Source organism: Chelonia mydas, chromosome 10 (assembly GCF_015237465.2).
Source record: "Chelonia mydas isolate rCheMyd1 chromosome 10, rCheMyd1.pri.v2, whole genome shotgun sequence".
Taxonomy (NCBI): Eukaryota; Metazoa; Chordata; order Testudines; family Cheloniidae; genus Chelonia; species Chelonia mydas.
In genome coordinates, this window is record NC_051250.2 from 60064110 (window position 1) to 60089331 (window position 25222).

At 38.5% G+C, this 25222-nt stretch overlaps 1 protein-coding gene across 2 annotated transcripts in view; it reads right to left on the reverse strand.

Annotated features, from left to right (window-relative positions):
- Positions 1 to 25222, reverse strand: part of UNC13C (unc-13 homolog C) — a 448489-nt gene that overhangs the window by 371530 nt on the left and 51737 nt on the right. The window contains exons 1-2 of one of the 2 annotated variants that reach the window (XM_043523376.1): positions 22713 to 23452; positions 4460 to 7683 (exon numbers count right to left, since the gene is read on the reverse strand). In XM_043523376.1, coding sequence (XP_043379311.1) covers positions 4460 to 7418 — 2959 coding nt within the window. In that variant the 5' untranslated portion in view covers positions 7419 to 7683; positions 22713 to 23452. Of the gene's footprint in view, positions 1 to 4459; positions 7684 to 22712; positions 23453 to 25222 lie in introns of those variants that run through there. The other variant, XM_043523375.1, reaches the window with a different exon arrangement.

Below are 25222 nucleotides of genomic sequence, written 5' to 3' on the forward strand. Positions count from 1 at the left end.
CTACTTTTCCCTTCTCCTCACAGCAGCACCAGAAACCCAACAGAGCAGAAAAGCCACTCCACCCAGCCTTACAGGGCTTCAGAGATCATGGTACAGTTCCCATAAATCCTCTAGTTCCTTACGTAGGAAGGGTCTGACTGACTAAGCCTCTAATAAGTGGAAAAAATCATTACATAAATTTGAATAGCCAAACGCAGAGCCTAGTTCCCAGTCTGAGTAGATGGGCCTGGCACTAAGCAGATGCACCACAGGGACAGGAATCCTTCCTCACGCCTGTGGAGCACATTCCTAGCTTCTTGGCGGAGGTGATTCCAGCCCAATGAACTCACACACACTTCTTCTCCAGTGCCGAATTGGAGGACCCACACAATAGCAGATCCCCTGGCCTGACCATGCCCAGCCCACTCTCATCTTTGATGTGGTTCCCCCCACACCCAGTCTTCCCCTTTTGTGCAGTAGAAACACACTGTTTATGTTGCCTTTCTGACTTAGTGGAACTTTGCTACGCTGATCCTTCATGTTCCACCCCTCAAATGGCCCCTGCACCAGAAGCTGCCTCTACCAGATTTGCATTTGTTGGATCTCTCGGATCTGATCCCCAAAGTGTTAGCTCCAGAGGGGAGAGGGCCGGTACTGGCCAGAGAGCCCCTCTCTGAGAGAGCTTCAGAAAACAGAAGAGAGGAAGGAAAAGGGGAATAGTTAGGGAACATGTAGTTAGGAGCGGAAAGGGAGCCTGGGGAGAGGAAACAGTATAGGCCCCCCAAATCTGAAAAGATTATTACAAATATTAACAGGTTAGGAGAAAGGAAATAGAAGTAAATCAAAGAGCTAAAATAATTCTTGATTATGCAATATTGTCTGAAGTAGACTATTAGGCATTATTTTCCTGATACTGCTCTTGGTACCCATCTATTCTTACACAGCATACACATCTAGAGTTTGGATGGTTTCACAAACAGTGCTGTAGTTTGTGGTACAAAACATCCTAAAATGAGCTTATAAAACTTTTAAATCTTATGATTATCTGTGTGATTATTATTATGATTATTCACTTTCCCTCTCATACATACATCTGATTACTCTCACTTCAGCAGGTCAACAGGAACTTGTGGAAATAAATAATAATCTGCAGTGAGCCCACTGTATATGTTATCTCTCTTGCTATAAAGAGAGAATGAGACCATCAAATGGGAACACTATAGAGGAATTCTTATTTATATCCAAAGGTCCCTGGTGATCTTTAACTCATGAGTTACTGGAGTGAAACAACAGAATGTACCTATTTATCTGAGCTTTGCTGTTTGGAGTAATTTGGAGTAATGATACTATTAGATTATCTAGTAGTATCTCTGGCTGAGCAGCATGCCATCCATCAATCCGTATGGCCATTAAGAAGAGATTGAGAGAATCTTTAAATCGTGCGCTTTATGCGCTGGTGATATAGTAAGGATTCTTTCAAACAGCTGAACTGAGACCAGCACTCTTTTATCCATTAATAAGAAATCACAAGCTGATATAAATCACAGTTACAGGGGAAAATAATCAACAAGCTATTCGCAGAAGTAATGCGGCCCTAAATTATTCACGTTTCTTTAAAAAATATGACTGGTTACTGCAAATATAAATGTAATGCCCCAAACTATCCTGCTTAATTAGCTAATTGAATTTTAATGCTCTTTGGCCAGGCAAGCGTCAGCCTCTAAAAAACAAAAGTGGTTTGAAAATTGGCAGACTGGCAAGGCGCTATAAAGCTTAATATGCTTCTTTGTTTCCTATACTTATTTTAAAATACTTCAAAACTTCCATGTAATTTAAACACAAATTGGAGTTTAATGTTTTCTTTCTTTGGGAAAATGGTATTAAAAAGACATCCTTCTTCAGATACAGATACAAAGTGCTCTAATAATGCCTTTCCCTTATCTGGGAATGAAATCTTACTGTACCACCATCTTCCTGCTCATTGAAAAATAATGAAAGAAAGAGATTTGGCTGAAACAGTACAGTATGTCACTCAGCAAATAGAAAACACAGGGCAGGAAATTTTAAAATAAGTTTGCAAATAAAAAGGTCCCAACTGTTACATGTATATTGCAAGTTTAAAATCAGGGCTCCTGCAATACTACTGAGTATTCTAGAAACGTAAATCCAGGGTATATTGTAAGCACATAGATCCAAGTGAAGCAGCCCATTTAACATAAAATATTACATCAACCATTAAAACCAAGCACAATGGGCAGTTAGGTTTTGTTAGAATATACGGCCCGGTGCAATAAAGGGCAGGAATTGAGAATTCCTACATCCTAACCACTAACAATGACTAATTATGGGTGCAATCCATGTCCTCCCTTTGTGGGTGGGGAAAGGACAAAACAGTGGAACCATTCAGACATTACTGAACAACAGACATCATGATGCAGAGCCAATCTCTGGGAGGGCTCACTCTGTGCTCACAGGGGTCGTGGACAGGCTAGGGGAGTAGCCTCAATGTCACCAGCTGGTCTGCCAACTACACAGATCTTCTGGTTCCCATGCACTTTCCTCGTGGTGCATGGAATAGACCTGGCCAAAACTACAGCCCAGGGCCTCATATGCCATAACTATGTGAGTGCTCTGTGCCCCACAGTCCTCTATCCAGGGAATAGGATTCGGTGCCCCCATCCCCACACACTGGTCCCTTGGCGAATAGCCAGGTACACAGAACAAAAATTCCATCTCTGTGAGATTTTAACATACCGTCAGTAATGGTTCAAGAATTTACAATAGAAATACCAGATTTCTGATTAAGAGGGAGCCTTCAGTAGATTTATTCTATTTAAATGCCTTCAGTGGACATCCTTTCACTTGCAGGAGTGAGTGAGGGATCACTTTTTCTCATTTCAGAAAGCTGATCATAGGAGATAAAACACACATCTAACTTCTCATTTGTTTGGGACTATATTCTAAGACCTGGGCTCTGCCTACTAGCAGTGGTCTTTAATATGGGTTTCACTCTATTATATTCTCTATATGTAGCTTCCTTAACAATTGCTTTTCTAACCTTTTTCCTGTCCCTATTCTATAATATTGTCTAAGAATCCTGACTAACTACTTTTAATGTCTTTAAGTTTTGGTTGGTAGTAATGAGCCTGGAGAGAAACGAAAATATATGTCAAACTGCTGACCCATTTTCCATAAATACAGTATCTGGTTTCTAGCATAGTATTGAAGAAATGTCTGGAAAAATGCCAACCTATGAGAAGTGTTATCATTTAAATCCAACATGAAGTCTAGTTGAATGGTACTTATTTGTCTATGCAACATATTTTCAATTTGACTGCACATTTATTATAAAAATAGTTTTTTAAGTACAAAAGAACTTCATAACATTCAAAGCTTCTGAGGTACTAATTACTACAAAATAAATTTCTTTAGCTGAAGGCCCAATTCTTCATCTTTCAAGTGAAAGTATCAGATTATATTTTTTCATAGCAACTATTAGCAACTGAGCAAAGATTCAGTTAAGGTGACAATTACCATGTGCTAGTCATAGTAATTATGTAGTCCTAATTAATTGCGAATGTCCAAGTACATGAATAGATTCAAAATATGAAATATTAAGAATGGACTCTCTTCTGTGGATTACTACAGTAATTATAATCATATACCCATTGAAAGGATATTTGAGTATGGAGCCATTAATAAGGAAAATAAAGGTAGTGGACCATATTGTGTCTGTGTGTGCAATCTCTGACATAAGCATGATACAAGCCCCATATTTTTCATTTACACTGAAGATATCACATATACCTTTTCCCCCTTTTAATTATTATCTCAGGACTAACTTCAATGGGCTTGTATTAATTTAACTAAGGACAGAATTCAGACCAATGATTTATATACTAATTAAGGTAGCATAGAAAGTTATGTTGCTCAGAGATCTAACCTACATGTTCATCAAGATGAGCATAAAACCAATCATCTCTATGAAAGGTGGCTGGAAAAATACTGTCATATTAGAACACTTTGGGTTGTTCCTAGTTATTCCACTTATAAAGTTGTGTGAAAATGTATTAATTAAAACCAGACTATATAGTCAATTTAGCTGAGAGTTTAACCTAATGAAACAATGCTGATTTTTCATCCACTATTCATTTACAATACAAAATTTAAATTGTTTTTAAATCATCTATGTGGCATATTAAAGCTAACAAAAACGTATTCAACTCATTCTTCCAGAATATAGTCTAAGAATACACTGAAGTCAACTGCAAAACTCCCGTTGACTTCAGTAGGGCCAGGATTTCACCCCAAGACTGAAAATATGAATTTTATTAAAGAGTCTAATAACTGTTCCTCCTGAAGTCAATGGGCATTCTGTCACTGAATTCAATGGGAGAAGGATTGGGCCCTATATAGAAAATAAGGGTAATCTTTAATTATGACAGCAAAGTTTGTTTACTAGACAATATTTAATCAGTACCTCCAGCAAGGATCTTCTCTTCCAACTCACTCATTTGCTTCTTGTAGGCTTTTAAAGCAGCGTCTTTAAATGATGGGCGTAGTCTCTTTTTCTTTGTAATTTCAATAGGCATCACTGGGATATTTTGATTTTCATCTCCCCTGACTTCTGTTTCAGCAGCTATATCTTCTGCAGGTTCCAACCCATCTTCGATGGTCAGTTTGTCAAACTGCTGGTCATATTCATCTTCTTGTAGTGTTGCGTATGGAGTTTCATATGAAAACTGTTCAAATTCATACTCCTGTACCTGTTGATCAGTTTCATTGGTGTTAGTTCTATTTTCTAGTTTAGCAAGAACTTGTTCCATTACTTCTACGTAATCTGTTTCATTCTCACCACCTGGCTCACTTAAATCTTCCTCATCCTCAGCTTTGTAATAACAAGGCTCTGTATAAACATCAGAATCGAGGGTTGTGCTTGATTCATTAGCAGTAGACTGGGATAAAGTCCTAAATCTCCCCATAAAAGATGACCCACTATCATCATATCCACTTAAACTTTGTGTGCTTTTGTTCCAGACCACTTCCAGGGCTGATTTAGCACGCTGAAGTGTAGATCCAAATTTAGGAAAGCTGAATGTCTTGTCAGAAAGGTCTATACTTAGTCGACTATGCCATGATTTAGGAGGTGCTTCCTCCGATTCATCACTTGGTAGTTCACTTTGGCTTCTATACATCATGGGCAATCTGTTTTGATTTTGATAAAGGGAATTAGAATTTGTTTCCCGATAATCATCATATTGGCTGATCCACTGACTTTGTGTTTCACTGTCAAGGCCGGGACATGATGGGGAATTACCACCAAGGGTAAAGTCATAGCTTTCAGCGTCATCCTGGAGGTCAGAACTTTGGCACTTTCCAAAATCTATCTGTTGGTCTGAAGGGCTGCTCATATCATAAGCAAAAGCTTCTTGTGTGGATGAATCTAGGCCCAAGTCTGTGCCTTGATCCAACTGATTCCAGTCTTTCCATGGTGAAAGATCATCATGTAAGGTGAATTGAGAATCACTATAATGACTTCTGTCTCCAGATACACACATTACTCCATTGCTTACACCACTGTCAACTGTTTCAGTGTTTTCAGCTTCATTTTGCTCTGGATAAAGCTGCATATCTTGGTTAAAAGTCTGATCTTGAGAGCTACCATACCAGTTGCACGTTTCGTCTTGCCTTCTCTGCCAAAGCTCTCGATCTGAGGAAGACAATAGTGAGCTGCCATTCGTTCTACCAAAATACTGATTCTCAGAAAAATCCTCAGAGTAAGACTGACACAATTTTGAAAAATCTGACTCCGAACGGCTAAGTTTGGGAGTTGTAAAATCATTCTGTGAATGCCATACAGGTGGCATATCTGAATAGTAGGTCTTTGATTGCTGATCCACATTGTCAAATTCTGGTGACTGTTCACCATAATTTGTTTTATTTGGAAAGGTGCTGCCACCAACAGTCCTACTAGGGATTCTGGTATTTGGAGACTCCACACTTCCCTTTGTAGTGCTCGCTTTTATCTGAAATGCTGATTTTGATATCTTTGCATAACTATTCCTATTTATATCCGATTCCGGCTCTTTATCACTGTCATCAGGTGATACCCAGTCATGTTTTTTAGTTTTGGGCTCCGGTTTCATATCCATACTTTCATATGTCTGAGAGGAAGGCAGTCCTCTCTCTTTTCTCTCCCTCATGTCATGGGAAAGGATATCTGTAGAAATTCCAATGCCGGTTCCTTTAAGTTTATAAGATTTTTTTAGAATTAAATCTCTCTGTTGTGCTGTTTCAAAGTATACAAGTATGGGTCTAGGCTTTGCATTGGGACAGTCTCTTTGTTGCCCTAATCTATGGGCCAATTCAATTTTAATCATGTTTTGTGCCTCTGAGAACCCCATTCTGTCTATTAAAATTCTGTAAACCACATTTTCAATATTTTCAAACCTGTCTTCAGGCACATTTAAAAACCTAAGACTTGCTTTGTTTCCTGGGTGGCCTATTTGTTTAATGTAGTCGTGAATGTCTCGAGTTTCTCTTCGGGACTGTACAAATCCAGTTCGCAACTGTTCAATTTCACTTTGTACAACTTCTACGCTACTAGAGATTTCATCAATGGATTGTTTCAGAGCATTTACATGTCCTCTTAATTCAGAAAGTTCTGTTTCAATTTGACTGATTCCCTGAAGTTCTTTAAAGATCATTTCCATAACATCATGTGTTTGACTAATACACCCAGTTGAACTAAAGCCTGGTTCAAGGGCATTGGATTTCTGGTGACGACCAGTTCTGTCTAATGACTTGCTTCTTAGGCCCCATGTTTTCTTCCATGTGCTCAGCTCTGAGTCCGATGAGACACACTCTTGGCTCTTTTTCCATTTCCTTAGTTTTCGTAAAGCTCCTAGCTTTAGGGTATGCAAAGTACGTTCACCATCAGAGCTCCCATCTGATGGAGCAAGGCTGCTCAAACTCTTTCTGTTGCGTCTCACAGGCATTGTATGTGATAAATACTCCTTTTTCCTGCTGCTACCCTTTACTTCACTTAATGACTCAGAATATGAACTTTCATTTGAAGAGATATCTTGAAATAATTCCTCATTATTATTGTTTGTTACAAAAATACTCTTTTGTAGTCCATTGGCAATAGCAACTCTGTAACTGAATGTTGGAGAAAGTGAAAATTCTTTATTACTTTCCTCTTCTTCAGTTGACAAGTTGCGAGCAGATGAACACTTTGCAATCTTTTTAACGGTGCTTTTCAAAGTATTTGAAAACTTTGGATTTTTTGTCTGTCCGACCTGGGTTAAGTCTTGTTCCTTTTTGCTCTGACAACTCTCTTTCTTTTTTGTACTATTTCCCAATTTCTTTGTAAACATTCCTTTGTAAATCTTATATATGTAAGATGAGATCAGGCTCTTTAAAAGGGCAGAAACCATGGAGAGCAATTTATATTAACCTTTCCCCACAAAAACTGCAATTTAGGATCCAGAAAAATATTTGTATCTCCAACAGAATCATTAGTGAGTGTACATTTTATCAGCTGCGACTGTAGACAGGCAGGATGTGCTCAACATGTAAACTACCAATGTTTTTGTATCATTTGACAGGAAAAAGCACTTGTGTTCATCAGAAACCAAATCCTGAAGGAAGCCTGAATGTGCTGTAAAATCCTGCTCTGTTCCCCATGGCTTCTGGCAGTGTCTAAAAAGGAGGGAATAGTGTTACTATGGCTTTCAAAACAGAATTTATCACTTAATCCATTACATGGCAACACTAAACATTTTTTGAAATCCATATGACATTTGGCAGTAAGAGAAACCAGCTGGACCATGTCCATTTTAAAATACAATCAAACTTAATATATTTAATTGTAGTGCCAGCAATGCCATATTAAACAGCATTCTTGCTGTGTGGATCTACAGATTTTTAATGACAATTATTAAATAGCAGGTTCAAGATTATTAAACGATATCTTCACTGCTATATTTCTCATTGGAAAAGTGAGAATACTGCAATACTTTAAATGCTTCATCCGTAGCATTCCATTGGTATGATATCAGTTAATCTGATTAGTTTTCATTTTCAGAAATACAGTAAGACACTTAGAGGGACCAATGTGCCGATATAAATATTCTACAAAGTGTAGAATATACATCAGAATGTTGAATTGTAGATCAATTAAAAGAAACTATTTCAAACTTTCAGTTTTAGAATAAATGCCCATTCAAACCAGATTTCAGTGTTTCTCAACCTTTTTGATATCAGGGACCGGCTTGCTGCCTTCCTAAACTTTGTCAGGGAGATCTGAGGGCCGACACCGGTCCATGAACTGGTCATTGAGAAACACTGAGATATGTCATGCATTACAATTTGTATCACGTATTAATATATATATATGTTTAATGTCTCAATATTTTGGCTTTTTAAACGCCTGATCCAACTCCTATTGAAGTCAATGGAACCTTTCAATTAGCTTCCTTGGGAGCTGGATCAGGACCTAAATGCAATTACCAACAACAAAATGCTTGTATTTATTGAATTTTATTTTAGGTTTTTTAAGTGAACTAGTCATCCCTATGTGTCAAAAATATTTCTTTAAGGGGCTCTGTTTACTTTAGAAGACTGAATTCACTTTACTCATCAAATTGCATAGTTGCCTGATCAGGAGAACCTCCATTGGAGAAGAATGGAGTAATACCACTGCAAATAGCCTCTTCGCTTGGATTAGACTGGCTTGGTTAGAGAACTCTTTAATCGGTAAGTTCAAGTAAGAAACGTTGAGCAAGTGTAATTTGCACAGTTGTTGCCTATACTTTCCATAAGGCAAAGGGCTAGACTGTGCCATTTAGCCACAAACCTTAATACAGGGCAATGTGGCATTACACCGCTCCCTAGGGAGCAATGACGGATATTCTTCCTTGGGGAAATAGGAGTTCCAAGAGCATTCTATGTTTGCAGAGGCAGTGTACCTATTGCCATAGCCCTCTGGAAGATGCAGCTTACTCAGCTTCACTGGATCAGTGCACAGTAGTGTCAAAGCCCTGTCATTGTCGTCTCCCCACCCACTGTGGGGTGTCGAGGGTCCAATAGGAATGGGAAAGCTCTGGAGCTCCCTGGACAGCAGGGGCACAATTCTGCTTGGCCCATAAATAAGTCACACAAGGAGGAATAAGGGTGAAAGCCCTTTATCCCTCTCCAATACCACTGTACAGCCATGTAAGGACTATCCAGAATCTGCCCCGTCAAAATGTGGTTTACATTCAAACAGGAGTTTTTAAGGGAAGATATTCTTTCCTTGGATCAAAAGCTTCAGAAGACACTAGGCTAAACATACCTGGTATAAATGGGTAAAATTCATTGACATCAATGTGGGCTGTAACTGCTTACTCCAGGGCTCCATTTGGTGTACACTGTTAAAACTATTCTAATTGTCTAACGAGTAATACTACAATGGCAATTAACAGATAATTAAGGTAAAGTTGGCAAACTGGATACATTGCATTGATGGTGAGCACTTTTGGCTGTTGCCAGCTTTTGTGTAGTCTGATGATAGTTAGAAATCTCCCCCCACCCCCACCCCCATCGCCAACTTCATCATCAAAATGTGTCTAAAAGAAGAATTACACAGAACTCTTGCTATATCCACCAAGTTTTTGATTTTACAAATATTGGGCTTCTTTCCCCAAAACACTTACAAGTGGGTTTAAATATGTTCAGCTGAAGTTAGTGGAAATATTCCTGTGAATAAAGTTACCCAGGTGTATGTGTTTGGAGAATCAGACCAATAGGAGGTAGACCTGTACTTAGCCAAGGATTCAATTTTATTTTTAAAGAAGTCATTATTTCTTAGTTTATAGCCAGTAATTTATAGGTGGTAAACTGAAATCCATTCATATACCTTAGGGACACTGATTGCCAGTTTTGTGAGATACATAAAATTGCAGAGGAAAAATAATGTAGAGACATTTTTGTTTGCAGAGGAAGTAGAAATACTTCCAGAAGGGCCATCAAAGAGGATTCAAGGGAGAATTTTCATCCTTTTCCAATTGGTGGACTGGGAATTGCTATGGGACTTTAAAAAATGTTGCTATTACTCTTGTTGGGCTTTAATGGGTAAAAATACTGAAAACACATAGAACTGTTACATTTCACCGTTTATAGTTCTATTATTTATATGCCTGATTTGGCAAGGCGAACTTACCCAAGTAGGGTCATTGAAGCCAACAGGACTACTCACATTAGTAACACCTTGTAGTCTATTTTGTAGATAAAAGAATAAGCAATATTTATACACAAACTTGGGTTGGGTTAGCCCTGAATTGATTCTTGAAAATGAAATGAAATAATTTTTGGTCCTGTCTGCATTCCCTCTGAATACTCTGGACAGTTTAATTAAGTCATCTGTTTAATGTGCAGCAGCAATCAAAAAAGTGATGAATGACCAAACCCTCCCCGGCTAGTGCAGTAAGAGGGAACAGAAATGCTGTTTAGTTCTTTCTCTAGGCCAGGGAAGGATTCTATCAGGCAGACTAGGATCACATGCTGGGGAAGTACTTCACAGCTTCTCTGACTGTGGCATGCACACTTGGCTGGTTGGAAGACTAGACAATCCTCCTAGCTCTCAGATCTTTAGAGCGTAGTGTGCAGGTAGTGCTGTATCTGGATTCTCCTGTGCCCTATGGAAGTATCCTCTCTGCCTCTGCTCAGCAGAAGAGTCTTTCTGTATCATCTTCCGTCCCTCACTCCTGCCTACCCTAGTGCAGCAGAGGACAGGATGTACCCAGAAGCCTAAGATTTTAAGCTGTCTGATTTTATCTCATTCTTAGTACAGCCAGCCTAAAGAGTCATATGGAAAATGTCAGATCATCACCATGAAAATTGATGGAACAGTCTTATCCAAACTATTGTCTTATGTTTAAGTCAGCCTGTCTCAAATACACACACAGAAGAATTAGACTAGGTTCAGAAAAGGGCTGCAAGTGTGGGGCCAAAGATGCCATTTGATTTACTAATGTGGTGCCACAGGGGCTACAAATGAGAGCCATTTGGTCTAAAAGGGAGAAGAGCAAGAGGAAATATGATAGAAGTATAAAATATTCAATGGTATATAAGAGCTTCTATTCCATAATACAAGAATAGGAGTCAATACATTTTAAACTGTTATAAAGAAGTACTCTTTGTATACAGGTATCACTCACCTCTGAAACACACTGCACAATACAATACTCAAAAAAGGAGTAAGACCCCTATATGAACAAAAATAGCACATGCTGTTAGGGTAAAAATTAGCTACTAGGACAATCAATCCTCAGACTTCAGGGCTGAAGCTGATCACCAGCTGGGGTTAGGAAGACATTTTCTCTAAATTGTATTGTACACAATCGGGTGCACTTTTCTTTGTCCCTCTTGCCTTCATCTGAAGGTTTCAGCATTAGCTACTGACAGAGACAGGGGGGATAGTTAGAATGGAAAGGATAGAACACCTCTGGATTTTTGACTTGTTTGTTCCTGGGGCACCCATTCCTGTATTTTCTAATATCATCAACACACAGTGTGTTACTAGCCTCTGAATGCATGCGTTTTTAAATTGACAGTTTGAGATCATTTCATTTCAATTTCTAAATCTTTCTGAAACTAAAAAAATCCTTTGGCACAAAAAGGAGGTAAGAAAGCTTGTACAGATACAGTGCATATGAATGGTTACCACCTGCCCCATGACTGTGTGCAAGGGGAGAGGAGAAGAGGAGTCTAGGGAATCTCATCGTTCTGTGCAAGCAGCAGGGCACTGCAGAGAGCACAATGCAGGCCATGCACCTTAGGGCTTGGTTTTCTAGTTAGGGAATATGCCCCATCTACTGTCCAACCAGCTACTGCTTGTGTTGCAGTCATGAACACACTAGCTAGTAGTACACACTGAAGCAGCAAACTGCCCTGCATGGTGCCCAGGCCTGGCTATCAGAACTCTGGCTGGCAGCAGTCCTGGAGCAGAAGATGCATAGCAGCCTTGTTTCCTCTCCCAGCTACAGCCATGTCAGGATTTGGCCCAAGTGTAGATAGATTAGGAATCAACAACACTCATCTTCCTCCTCAGTGGCAGCTGCATGTTATTTTACACAAGATGGCATCTTTCTAAAATATGGGCCAGATTTTCAATTGGTGTAAATGAGTGTAGCTATGTTTTATTCTCCTAGGCTCTGAACCAAGGGTATTAAAAGTGGGCAATCCTTGGAAGCTACAGGATGCTCAATGAGAATGTGTGCACCTCTCGAGGACTGCAAATGGCAACAGCTGGAATATCACAAAGTTCTCCTTAAAGCAAAGGCAGTCTAATTCTCACATGTCACTACCAGAGGAAGGAATCATCCTGAAGCCCTTCTGAACAGACATGTTTGTAAACGTAGGGAGATCAATTAATAACCTCTTAGCTTCTTCAGTGGACGTTTATAATCATTTTATGAACAAGCCCTCAGAGCTGATTGTGAACTGACTGACTCCTCTGCATACTCCACTCATGGCGTTTTTAATCTTCTCCTTTAACCAACGATCTTTAATCAGATGTGAGTGTCAGAGATCTATGATGGAATATAGGGTTAACACCAACATATGCATTACATCCAATTCCTATTTGGCTACTAAGGGCACGTTTACCAGCTCAGGCTACAAAACTTCAAGGAATAATGAATCTATCATTGGAATCTGGAATATTATCATCCATTTTAAAACAAGCTTTAGTAACTCCTTCCTTGACAGCCAACGATATGTCTAACTTCCATCCAATGCTTAATTTATGCTTTTTATCAAAGATCCTTGAGAACTTTGTTTATACAGAATTGCAAACTCGTCTAGCTCAAGTTGATTTATTTCACGTCAGGTTGTAGAAAACACCCAAGCAATTTAGAAGCTGCATTGTTAGATGTACAGAGATTTGCTAATTGGAGCTGACGTAGGTTCTCTCACATTAGTTTCTTTGGATCTCAGAAGCATTTATCATATACTTACAGGTTAGGGTGACCAGACAGCAAGTATGAAAAATCAGGACGGGGGTGGGAGGTAATAGGAGCCTATATAAGAAAAAGCCCCAAATGTCGGGACTGTCCCTATAAAATCAGGACATCTGGTCACCTATTACAGGCTATTGTTCCAGTATCAAGCACTGCTTTTGTTTAAATCATGTTTATCCACATAGAATGGTGATGGTTTCTTTGGGTCTGATCCATTTCATTTTTTTTTTTTTTTTTTTTTGCAGAGATCGAGTTCATACCTCTTATTTTTTAATCAGTAAGCTATTGCTAGGTTCAGTCAGAAGGATGTAGGTAGGGCAGCACACTTTGGGGGAAGGATATAGGAATAAATGAGTTTTCTCAGTGATCAGAGTTCTCATTCACTGATCTGTCTGTCCAGATTTGAGTCTTCCATTGAAACATCATGCCAAGTTGGTGTAAAATAAAATAAAAAGATGGTTTACAAGACACTAAGTTATACATCTCACCATGGTATGAAATTGGATCCAAATAAATATTAGTTGGCTTTAACTATTTTAAGTCAAATGCACAGCCCAAGTATTGGGTTTTGTGCTGGGAAGTTTGGGATGGCCAAGGAGAGGGGAGGGGAAAAATCTGTTATATTCTCCTCTGCAGAAGTGAAGGGGAGGGAACCAAAACAGGAGAACCCTATGCAGCCTCTCCCACTGCCCCAGTTAGAGTAACCCAGGGCTGAATGTGGCCCTAGTGTTATACTAACACTGCACTTATTGGTGAATAGGTAGCTTGTATATGTCACTAGACTAGAATATGGTTGTATCACTGGCAAAGTATTGCCAAGCTGAGAATGTTCCACCAGAAGGGCCCGGTATAGCAGGCAAATGTCTTGGTTTTCCAAGGCTTAACTATTTTAATTCCTTCACTATTTCATGACATTCTGAATCCTATTATTTTCAAACTACATCAGCTCATATCCTTACAGGCAGCTACTGTGCTAACACATTGCTACCAGCTTCACATTATCTGCCTATAAAAGTTTGAATTAAGATGCTATTTTTATATGTATATAGTACAATGACAAAACTCTCATTAATTTCAGTGGAAGCAGGATCAGACCTATAATAGTTATGGCTCAAAGTACCTATGCAGTCTTTTGTAGTTACAGGTTTACATGTCAGCTTCTCATAAAACCAAAAAGTGGTTTGATATTTAATTTCCCCTTGTTACAAAATTGAGGCCAGGGGAACTTGAAGTTTTTGCAATTATGCTTTTTGTCAAACTTAGTTTCCCATAGCTATAAAAATGCACAGTCCATTTAGATATTTAAAACTAAGGGGTAGATCATTGCTGTCCATTTCTTGAGCCTGCAGTGAAAATAAAGGGAATGAGAAGCACCTTCCTCCATCTAGAGTCCATGCAATGGCCAACTTGGGGAAGCACATTGCTCCCAAAGGACTGAGGGGCATGGAATAGGCAGATCCATGGCGCTGCTCCCCCTTTCAATCTGCCAGACAGTCATTCCTCCCCCCTCCCCGCCTTAAAACGAGAGGTAGCTGTTTGTGGGCTACAGACACCAGGAAGCTATAGGAGAGGCAGAATGCCCATAGTGTTCCCCAAAGCAATGCAGCTCTGCACCACTGCCAACACAAGACTGTGCCCTAAGGCATGATGAAGCCCTAAATCTTTATTATTTTGCACTTACATAAACACCTTCCATTTGAGACGCTCAGAGCACTTCACAGATAGATTCACTATACTTCCCAGCAGCCCTGTGTGGGGCTAGGATAGAATCACACCCAATTCACACAGCTTAATAAACAGACTGTAATTTTAACAAAGAGAAGGTTAAGGGGTGACTTGATTACTATCTGCATGGGGAGCAAATATTAAATAATGGACACTTCAGTGTAACATTGAGTGTCCTTAACCATTGGCCCAATTTCCCAAGGGTCATGGTGGATTCTCCATCGCTGAGAATTTTTAAATCAAGATACCAAAACAAAGTCAGAGATCCGCTCTAGGAATTATTGTGGGGAAGTTCTATGGCCTGGATTGTCTGGGTGGCCAGACTAGATAGCCCCTTCTGGCCTTGGAATCTATAAGCTGTGGCCACTAAAGCACAGAGAGAGGGGAGTGACTGCCACTAGAGTACACTGCCTCCATCAACTAAAGTCTGGTCTATAACTCAGTTTTACTTGCCTAGCTATGTCCATTAGGGGTGTGATTTTTTTAAACTAATATAGCTAGGCTGGTAAAACTCCTAGTGTAGACAGTTATGACAGTAAAATATGCTTTTATTAATCTATCGTGTGCTGGTCAGGGGAACCAGCAAAAGATACATTGGTATAACTGTTTCCATACTAGCTGGTTTTGCTAGTTTCACTACACTGGTATAATTTAATTAACAAAACCCTCTGTGGACAAGGCCTCATTCAAATGAATTTGATTTGATGAAATACTTTGCTGCTGCTTTTTACTGTTCTTAAATAATGATAATTATGTGTTGCATTATGAAGTGCTCCATGACCTGCTTGTAAAGATTGTTACATAAATGCATTTTAGTGTAATATTGCATAAACTGTATAGTTGACCTTGCTACAGACTCTAGCAAAGAAAGACAGAACTACACTAGAGTGGCTCTTTTTCTCTGTTGGACAACTATCTGCCTGGGGATTTTCCTGTGTGGGGAACTGCAGGGTTCTGTCACCCTTTCTGCTCAATTCACACAGGAGGCCATTAGTGGGGACAGAGAGATTTTTTGGCTTCCAGTGCTATCATCATGACTATGACATTGAACTCTAGTCAGAGCTTTACCGAACCCAGATGTTACAGATCTTGTGCAGCTCTCTCAGGGCAGGTCTACACTACCGCTTAAGGGCATGGCTACACTTGCAGATGTAGAGCACTGGGAGTTAAACCAGCCTTCGGAGACCGCAGCAGGGAAAACACTGCCATGTGTTTACACTGTCAGCTGCAAGTGCACTGGCATGGCCACTTTAGCAGCGCTTGCAATGCCACAAAGAGCAGTGAATTGTGGTAGCTATCCCAGTGTGCAAGTGGCTACAATGTGCTTTTCAAATGGGGGTGGGGGATGTGGAGTGTGACAGGGAGTGTGTTGTGTATATGTGGGGGGAGAGACAGTGTGTCAGCATGCTGTCTTGTAAGTTCAGACAGCAGCAGACCCTCCTCCCCCCCACACACACACTCACAACAGCAGCATTCCACACTAATGGCTTGCTTTGTCCTGGAGCAGATAAGCATGCCAGCTGTCAGAAATGGAGCTTTGAAAGGGCATATCCGCATTCCTGCGGCCGATTTCAAAACAATGAGAAGAGTGGCCACTTGGCTTCAGGGGATTATGGGACATTTCCAGGGGCCAATCACAGCGCAGTAATGCAACACCTCGTTCACACTGATGCTGGGCATTTCAGTTGGGGCGCAGCAAGTTTTATGCTTCTTGTGGAGGTGGATTACAGAGCGCTCTAGCTGCAGAGTCCAGGCGCTCTATGTAACTTGCCAGCACGGACACATCGGGAGTTAGGGCTCCTGGGGCTGCTTTAAGGCGCTCTAACTTGCAAGTGTAGCCAAGCCCTAAGTAGATCTAACTTACGTCGCTCAGGGGTATGAAAAAGCTCCCCCACCAAGCGACACAAGTTTCGCGCTGTCCACACTGGTGCTGTGTTGGCAGGAGACGCTCTCGCGATGACACAGCGTACGCGTCTCGCAGAGATGCAGTAATTATGCTGATGGCAAAGCATTTTCCTGTCGGCATAGTGTCTTCACCAGACGCGCGACAGGGCACAACTGCATTGGTGCAGCTGTGCTGATGTAGCACAACAGTGTAAACTTGCCCTCAGTATCAAGACAAGAATGAGGCTTGAATGAGAGCTGGCAGGTTGCAGCTCAGTAGGGATGGAACAGAAATGATGCTAGACACATCTGAATCTTCAACTGAAGGAGCATACTATCCTTTTATTACTAACATTTGCCAACTAGAGGTGCTTACTTTTCTTTATGCTCATATAGCAGTAGCAGCCATGAGTGCCTTTTCCCCATCTGCATTTGCCTAGGAAGCTGTGGCCACTATCCATAAAGATCACATGGAAACTTCAGCCATAATGCAGAATGGGGCTGTCCACTTATTCAGCAGTCCTTCTCATATGCAGCATATTACCAGCACATCTGTGCACCCCTGCATGAACTCGCTTCCAACTCATTCAATTCAAGCTGCTTATTTTTAACCTATAAACCCCTTCATGGTTTGCATTCTGTGTGTCTTAAAGAGACGGTCTCTCTGCTAATGTTAAAGTTTGATGATAGGTGGCAGAATAAGCAAAACAGATAAGTGTCAAAATGGCTGACCTACTTAACTAAAAGACAGATTAGATCAAAGAAGGAAAAGAATCAGATGACTGTCACCTAACTTATGCTGTACCATATATTTGACTGTATGCTTTTCAAGTAGGTTATGCAAACTAATTGACAGAGCACACAGCAGAGCTATATTGCAAGACACTTAGCAACTTGGCATTTATATACTTTATAAGCTATGGGCTAGATTTTGAACTCAGTTACACTAAAGTAACCCAATAACGGATAATAAAGTGGAGTGACTAAAGTACTGATGTAACTCCATTGACTTTAACTTTATTTACACCAGTGTGGCTTCGATCAGAATTTGGCCATATAATATATCACTGAACACTGTGGATTAGTGATTACATCAAGTGGTTCTGAGAGATAATAGCTGTTTCATTTGAACTACTTAACAGTATATAGTAATATATTTTTCAAACTATCTACAGAGAGGTCTTCTATAATTATAATTTCCCAGCAATCTGGGGTGAGTAATTATTTGGAACTGGGAATAAAATTTCATTTTTGGTTTGGAGGGCTGGTATATTTTCATGATAGGTTGCTGTAAAGATAATATCTGAGTTTTATAAACATTTTCTTTTGCAATACTCTTTTCAGTTTTGCAGCACTACTCTATTTTTCCTACTTTTTTGTGCTACTTCACTATAGTATATGTATTTGTCAATGAACACAAGTTATGCAACCCCCCTAATTATGATTGTAGTAAGTGGTCCACAAATGTGGATGAATAACCAAGACTAAATTGTTAAGGATGCAGGCATATCTCCTGTATTTTTCTCCACAGAAATAATTGTCCAAAAACCAGAAAAACTAGAAAAATCATAGTTAGTCCTCAGGGCACTGGAGCAGTGATCTTAACTAAAGCTACAGATCAGAATACATGCCTTAAGGGATATGATGGAACTATATTTAAATTTCTTCCTTATGTGTAAGATACCTTATAGTAGGTTTCTAATTTTAATAATATCCATTTTGCCTTACTCATTACTAAGCGGCTTAATATACTCCATCCGAATATTGTAAACGTACACAAGATTTTTAAACGAACAGGAGTTGGTTGGCATATAGCTTCAGTGTTATGTGATGGTTGACCATATTACTGTATTAAACTAGCTTAAAAAATTCCAATTTGTGTCTCACTGGGCCTCATCACATTTCAGTTATCCCTAACATAAACCTAAACAGCAGGGGGAAAAAAATCAAACAATCACCATGCACAATGGTGACAGAAAAACTAATATCAGCCGTAAAGTATGTCTGGTCTTTTATTATTATGCATTATTATACATACACCTATTTTAGATAACATTCACGTCTTATCAAAAGCTAGTAAAATTTAGCATGGTTCTTTTTAAAAAAAGACTATTCCTATGTAAAGTCCCACGCATTAGAAATATTTAGAGAAAAGAAAGTTTCTACTTAAAGAAAAAATCATTATAAGCTATATTAATAACTATACGTAATAACTTAGTATAATTCAAATTAAAGTTTACCACTTTGCTGTAGGTAGTGGATTTTTAATGTATAGACTAAATTGTGAGTGTATAAAATTCTTCATTGTTTTGTGCAATGTTACAATAAAAGAATACACATTTATTTGTATTCTTATTGATCAAATGAACAGACTATCAACACATCATCATATTTATGGCTGAATCTTGACAATTCTTATTTTGGCAAACTCCCATTGTCTTCTGTAGGAGTTCTCTCACATAAGGACTTCAGTACCAGGCCCATAATACGTAAGTAATAAATTGACATTAAATTGCATATACCCCATATTTAGAGAGGAAAGCTATGTAATAAACTGAAAGCACATCTAAAAATATTTCATTTATCATGGACTTTTCACTGCCTTACTTCCATTCTGATCACTAAACCATATCTCTGAGACTTATTCCAACACTCCAAACCCTTGAGCAGGTTTAAATAGCAGGTATTTTTTCACATTACGCAACAACCAATAATCCCCATTCTTTTCCCCTAAATGCACTATTTCAACCTCAAAATTACCTTGGCCTAAGCCTCAGGACAGGCAATATTCAGACCTGAACCAGCGACAAATCTAAGATTGGATATCCTATGAAAAAATTCATTTTAGGTAATTTGTAGAGGTTTTAAGATATATTTGTTATATTCCCACTCTCCCCCTTTTATCCCGTGACTGTGAAACAGTCTAAGGGAACCTGTTTACAGGTGGAGTGATACAAAAATAGTCCATATATGTTAAATATTCCCTAAACACTTCTAAAATAGTAGTTCTGTTAAATGTGTGGAACATATAGAATACAAGATGCTGTGGGGTTGGTATTATGGCTCTTAATTAAGTTGGCCTGTAACATTCACTTGGAGCATTGCCCCTTGAGAAAATGCCACGATCACACTCTAACTCATGCCAAGAGAACAGTTATGTTACAACACAGATCATGTGTTCTGCATACATACATACACATACTCTAGAAGCCAAATCTGAGCCTTGCTAAGCATCTGCAACTCTCCTAGATGTCAGTGAGAATTGGAGATGTTAAGCACACATCAGGATTTGGCCCCTATAACAGGGTGGTTTTCCACTTTACAGGCCAGAGTCCTGGGGCCACTCAGCCCTGCTCAATTATCAGACCCAGCTGGAAAGGGAGTATGTGATTATAAGAGCCAGAAAGTGGTTTGGTTAAGGGGAGACTGCAGAGGGAAGCTGCAGGAAGGGAGAGTCTCCTGCAGTGGTCCCTGAGGGAGGAAGACTCCAAGTGGCAGGACCTGGGAGTTGTGTCTGGGCAGCAAGCCCCAGCTGGATGTATTTGTTTTCCTTTTGTGAGTCTGTAGTTATTTGGACAACAAATGGAGCCCAGAACCAAGAGCTAAACACTAATATGTTGTAGCTGATAATTCCCCAGACCAGTGAGGAAGCCAGCTTTATCACAGCTCCAAAATTAAAAACAAAAACATTTTCCCCACATTCCTGTAATAATTCACAAAATACCTACAGTATTTATTTTGAAATTACAGTAAACTTGCTTTTGATTCCATTTACTGGAGAGTTAAACCAATCAATAGCCTTATACACATTTATTTTAATTTTCTATCCAAAAATAAGCATGTTACTTCAGAATCCCACCTTTAATGAATTCTGTGGGGAATATGGTAGAGCCTTTACAAAATGTGATTAGGTGCCAAAGAATTTTTATGCTTCAGAGAGATTTGTTATAGTTCAAAAATATCCAGTTTGCCATAGTGCTCGCAAGAGGCAAAGTAAAGTACATCATAGCCTTATATCTAGGACTACTTTATAAATACAAACTTTTAAGAACAGATTTAAAATATATTTCACTTAAATCAACCAAGTTCCTTGCAATATTCAGAGTTCATTGACACTTTTGTTAATTATAAATGATGTTTTAAAGTCGCAGGCATTCCCTTCTCCTTGCTTCTGCTCCAAAAGTCCCAGCATTACATATGTGATGTCACAGCATTTTCACAGCAAGACCCCAATGATATCAGCAAAGCATTATGACTTAACTGCAGGATCAGAGACATAGTCAAGAAGAAAACACATACATGGGTACATATACCTCCAGCTATGAGCAAAAAGAAAATAGAAAATTAAATGGTTTGCTGTGCAAGGTTTTTTTTAAACTCAGGTTTGCGTCAATATGAAATCTCTGCAAGTGAAGGTTAACGACATCGGTTTTCATGACATGCTTTTCAGTGTAAAACAAGCAGTATGAAGAGGTTGCACATTTTATCTAGGTTAACTATAATACACGTTCCTTACAACTTTTAGACAGAGCGGTATTTTTTTCTAGACATATTTACTTGTATATGGATTGTTGACATTGCAAGAATCAGAACTAATTTTAGAACTTTCATATTTATCAGTATTCTTAACTTCTATTACTCAGATACTGTACCATTTAGTAAATAAAAGGCATAACATACTAAAAAGGGTGACTATATTTAGTTTATATCAGCACTGACAGCAAAATTCAGAATACAAACATCTGCCATTCATATTTATCATTCATTCTGAATTATGGTTAAACTTTATAATTAGGATAGGGGTTTTACATGGTACCACACAGTCAAATACTGTTTGCCAAAAAAAGCTTTCGAGGTACAAGAACTACTGAAATCTAAGCGGTAATGTCATTATTAAGAATCTGAAACTGACATTAACCCTTTGTATCACAAAGTGTTATGAAGAAATGTTACTTTAAAAATTGCCAGGAGGCAAATTAAGCAGCCGACTGAATGTTTTGAAAGATGTCAGGGCTGAAAAAGCAAATGGACATTACTGTTCTATGAGGCTTAAATTCTTGTGTTTTATATATATTTTACCAGACATGCCCATCAAAAGCAAGTATTAGTCCCCTCATTTTAAAGACACATGGATTTGCATTTGGTCTGAACTCCAAATAATATATTCAGTTTCATCAGTGGGAAAAAAAATTATTGTTCACCCAAAAGTAACATGGGAGCTCAGTCTAAATACTTCAAAGAAAGTAGAAGGAAGGGTCAATGAACACTCTAGCATCTAGCTGAGCTTCAAATAACTTTCTCTTCCCTTATACAAAATAAAAAAACAGGCACCCTTTTACAGTAAAAACACTAAGTAAGTGCTAATCTCTGGAAATTGAAGGTGGTATATATTATACCATCTTATTGTTTAAAGATGCCTTCTAACTGAATCTGCAGTGACATCCGCAAGGGTATGAAATGGTTACTCTTTGTTAGGCTATGGGGTTTGGGGGAAGAAGATAGCATTCTTATACATATGAGCATAGTTGTGAAACAGAATCAAGCTTACATTCTAAGCAAAGCTGTCCCTTCAGAGCAAAGCTGCAGGGTGTTCATCTTGAAAGATTAATCAAGACCCAGAAATGCATAAGCATCTGTAAAGCTCGATTTATTGCTAATCCTATCATGAACTAGAAAAAGTATTGAACAATACAATCAAAACATACCACATCTTGGCTATTGATTCAGATCTCTCAGTCATTCCATTTTGTTTTTTAAATTGTTTGTCAACATTGTCTTTAAAATGCTCTAACTCTGTTTAAAATTAAATCAGAGTTAAAGAACTGAGGCGCCTCCTGCACATCTATTTTCTGTCAAAGGTATTTCACTGATCTTACCGCGTGAACTTAGCACCATCATAACATTGCAAGTGAAAGCATTTTAATAAAGTGTTGAGTCAAAGTCTGCAAGCTTTGATAGCATCACCAACATTTTAGCATTAGAAAAAAAAGCCATTACCAATCAATGCATTACATTAGCTAGAACAGTGGGAGGTACACTGAGAATGAAAATGAGGAGGAGAAACAAAGGAAATACATAAAATATCTGCTTACTGGGTGCTATAGTAGAAAGAGTACATACCTGGATTAAATTCTTCTTAAAAATAAAAAAAACATAATAGCTCTATAATATTTTCCTTTTATGCAGAAATACTTTACATAACCCCATTCCTATTCTCCAATTCTTCATTCAGCCATAAAACGGCACAACACAACATGAAGCTGCTTCACAGTGATTCAAGTCAAGTGCAATCAGGCATGCTGTTAGTCTGCAATGGAATCTGTTCTTTTAAATTCCATCGTGTTCCCTAGACAGCATTAAATGTATTTTTTTCTATTACAACTTAGCTATTAGCATAAAACTGATTTTGCTCTTCTTAGCTGTTATTTCCCTCTGCATCTCAATTCTATTTCAGCAAAATGGGAGTCAGTTTCCCTATTCCTGTTCAAATACATCATCAACAATTGAGAATAGTAAGCATCCTGGTGTTTTATGTGCCGGTAACTTCACCCATTGCTGTTTTCTCCTGCCACTGCTTCTGAATGCAGTATTCACTGCAATAGCCACAGCCCTCCTGTGTGGAAGGCAGCTCCTCTGCTTCACAGATTGAGTAAAATAGGCTTAGTGAGAGTCCTCGCTCACAGAAACAACACTTGTGATGCTCCCTGAAAGCTAGCAGGTGCATCACTGTCCATAACACTGATAACACTGTAAGATGCTGTCTCTTGCTTGGAGAAGAAATCTGGTTGCTAGGGCCATGTCTCATCTAACCTTTCATTTATCAGTCTAACGTGACTTGGAGTAATGATTGTATACACATTTCTTCCAGCAGGGCTTTCGTTAGCAGGTGGTTGTTGCTGGTAATGAAACTGAAGAATGATTTAATAATGATCATTCTGTATTTATTTAATAGCACTCCCAGATAATGATAAACGCCCCATTGTGCACAGTATTTGCATACTTGAACGTTTCATATGTTATCAGTTAATAGACAGAGGAACTCAAGTTTTGTTTACTGGCGACTGGGCAATCAGAATTGATTGACTGTATATTAACAAACATTCAGAACAAAATTATGTGTGTGTACTTTAAAATGTCAATTGATTTACCAGTGTGTGTGTGTGTGCGCGTGTGTGAGAGAGATTTTATATATACACAAGGGTCACAAAACATGTTCAGTGTATACACATCCAGTGCAGTTTTACACAAGTATACCAACACATTCAGTAAAATCTTATATACAAACACATTTGAGACCAAAAAAATCACACATCTGTTATATACATTAAAAGATTTTACAGAGCTACATATAAGTATGTAGTATATGCACATAAACTCCTTTTACTGTCACCTTACCTATAGTTCTTACTAACTGCAAAATCTATAGCACTTAAATGCTAAAAGAAACCTAGATTTTCATTCTGGTACATTTCATATAAACTTGTTCACATATATAAACTTGTTCACATATATGAACTTTCTAATTGCTGGTAATACCTGAAGCACTTACAACTAAATGACCTGGTTACATATTTCTTAAAGAATGACTAATATATAATTAACATTTATTTAAGCTTTATGAGTAGTAAATTTTACTTTCTGCAATCATAGTATTATCATTACTAAACAATGAGATTTTCAGAAAACAATGGGTTTTTTTGTGTGTGTGGAGAATACTGATTGACTAAAATGAAATGAGATACTTCTAGCATAATGCAACTATATTTAGGATAATAAAGTTATTTTTCAGAGGTTTTCTGTCTATTGGCATTATTTTCACAAACAATATTATAAAGCATAATCTTTAAAAGTCTGTCTTGTAATTTCTGCTTCCTATAAACATTGCATATTTACATCATAATTATATGTATCATTCTGAACCAGATTAATGCACCTTTTGTCATACAAATCCTGCTGATGGCACGTTAGCCTATGACGTAAGGACTTTGGGTTAAAAACAAAGTATTTCATGTAAATCTATATACAGTAGTTCTTCAAATCTTGAACATTTTTGCCACCGGCAAAGAAGAAAACAACATTAGTTATTTATACAATAAATAATGCCTTAGGAAGGCAAGGAGAAATACTCACCACTAGTATGAAAGACTAATCATGCAAACCCTTAATTATATAAGTTGTTCTAATTATGTAAGTAGCCCCACTGAAGACCCTTTAGAGTCAGTAGGACTGCTCTTGCAAAGATTTGAAGAATCAGGCAATAAGGAAGCACCTAATCCAGACATCAAACATCCACTGAAGTCAGGTCCTCAGATAATTACAACACATACAACTCTATTTCAGGCTTGAGATTAGGACATTGCCAAAGAGATCGCGCTGGGAGACTAAGTCAAAGTAGTAAGTTTTAGGGAAGGATTTGAAAGAGGAAAGGAAGGCTGCTTAATGCATATGTAGACCCCCACCTCATATATTATGAAACTTGGTATGCAAACAATATTGCTTGCAGTGATCATTTCATTTTCTAGATAGATTGATCCTGCTTTCCATAAACCAGCTCTTAAGTGTTTACCCCTTGCTTATAGTAATCAGACTTACATCTGCTGATCGGTTCAGATTGGAAATCATTTTCTTTG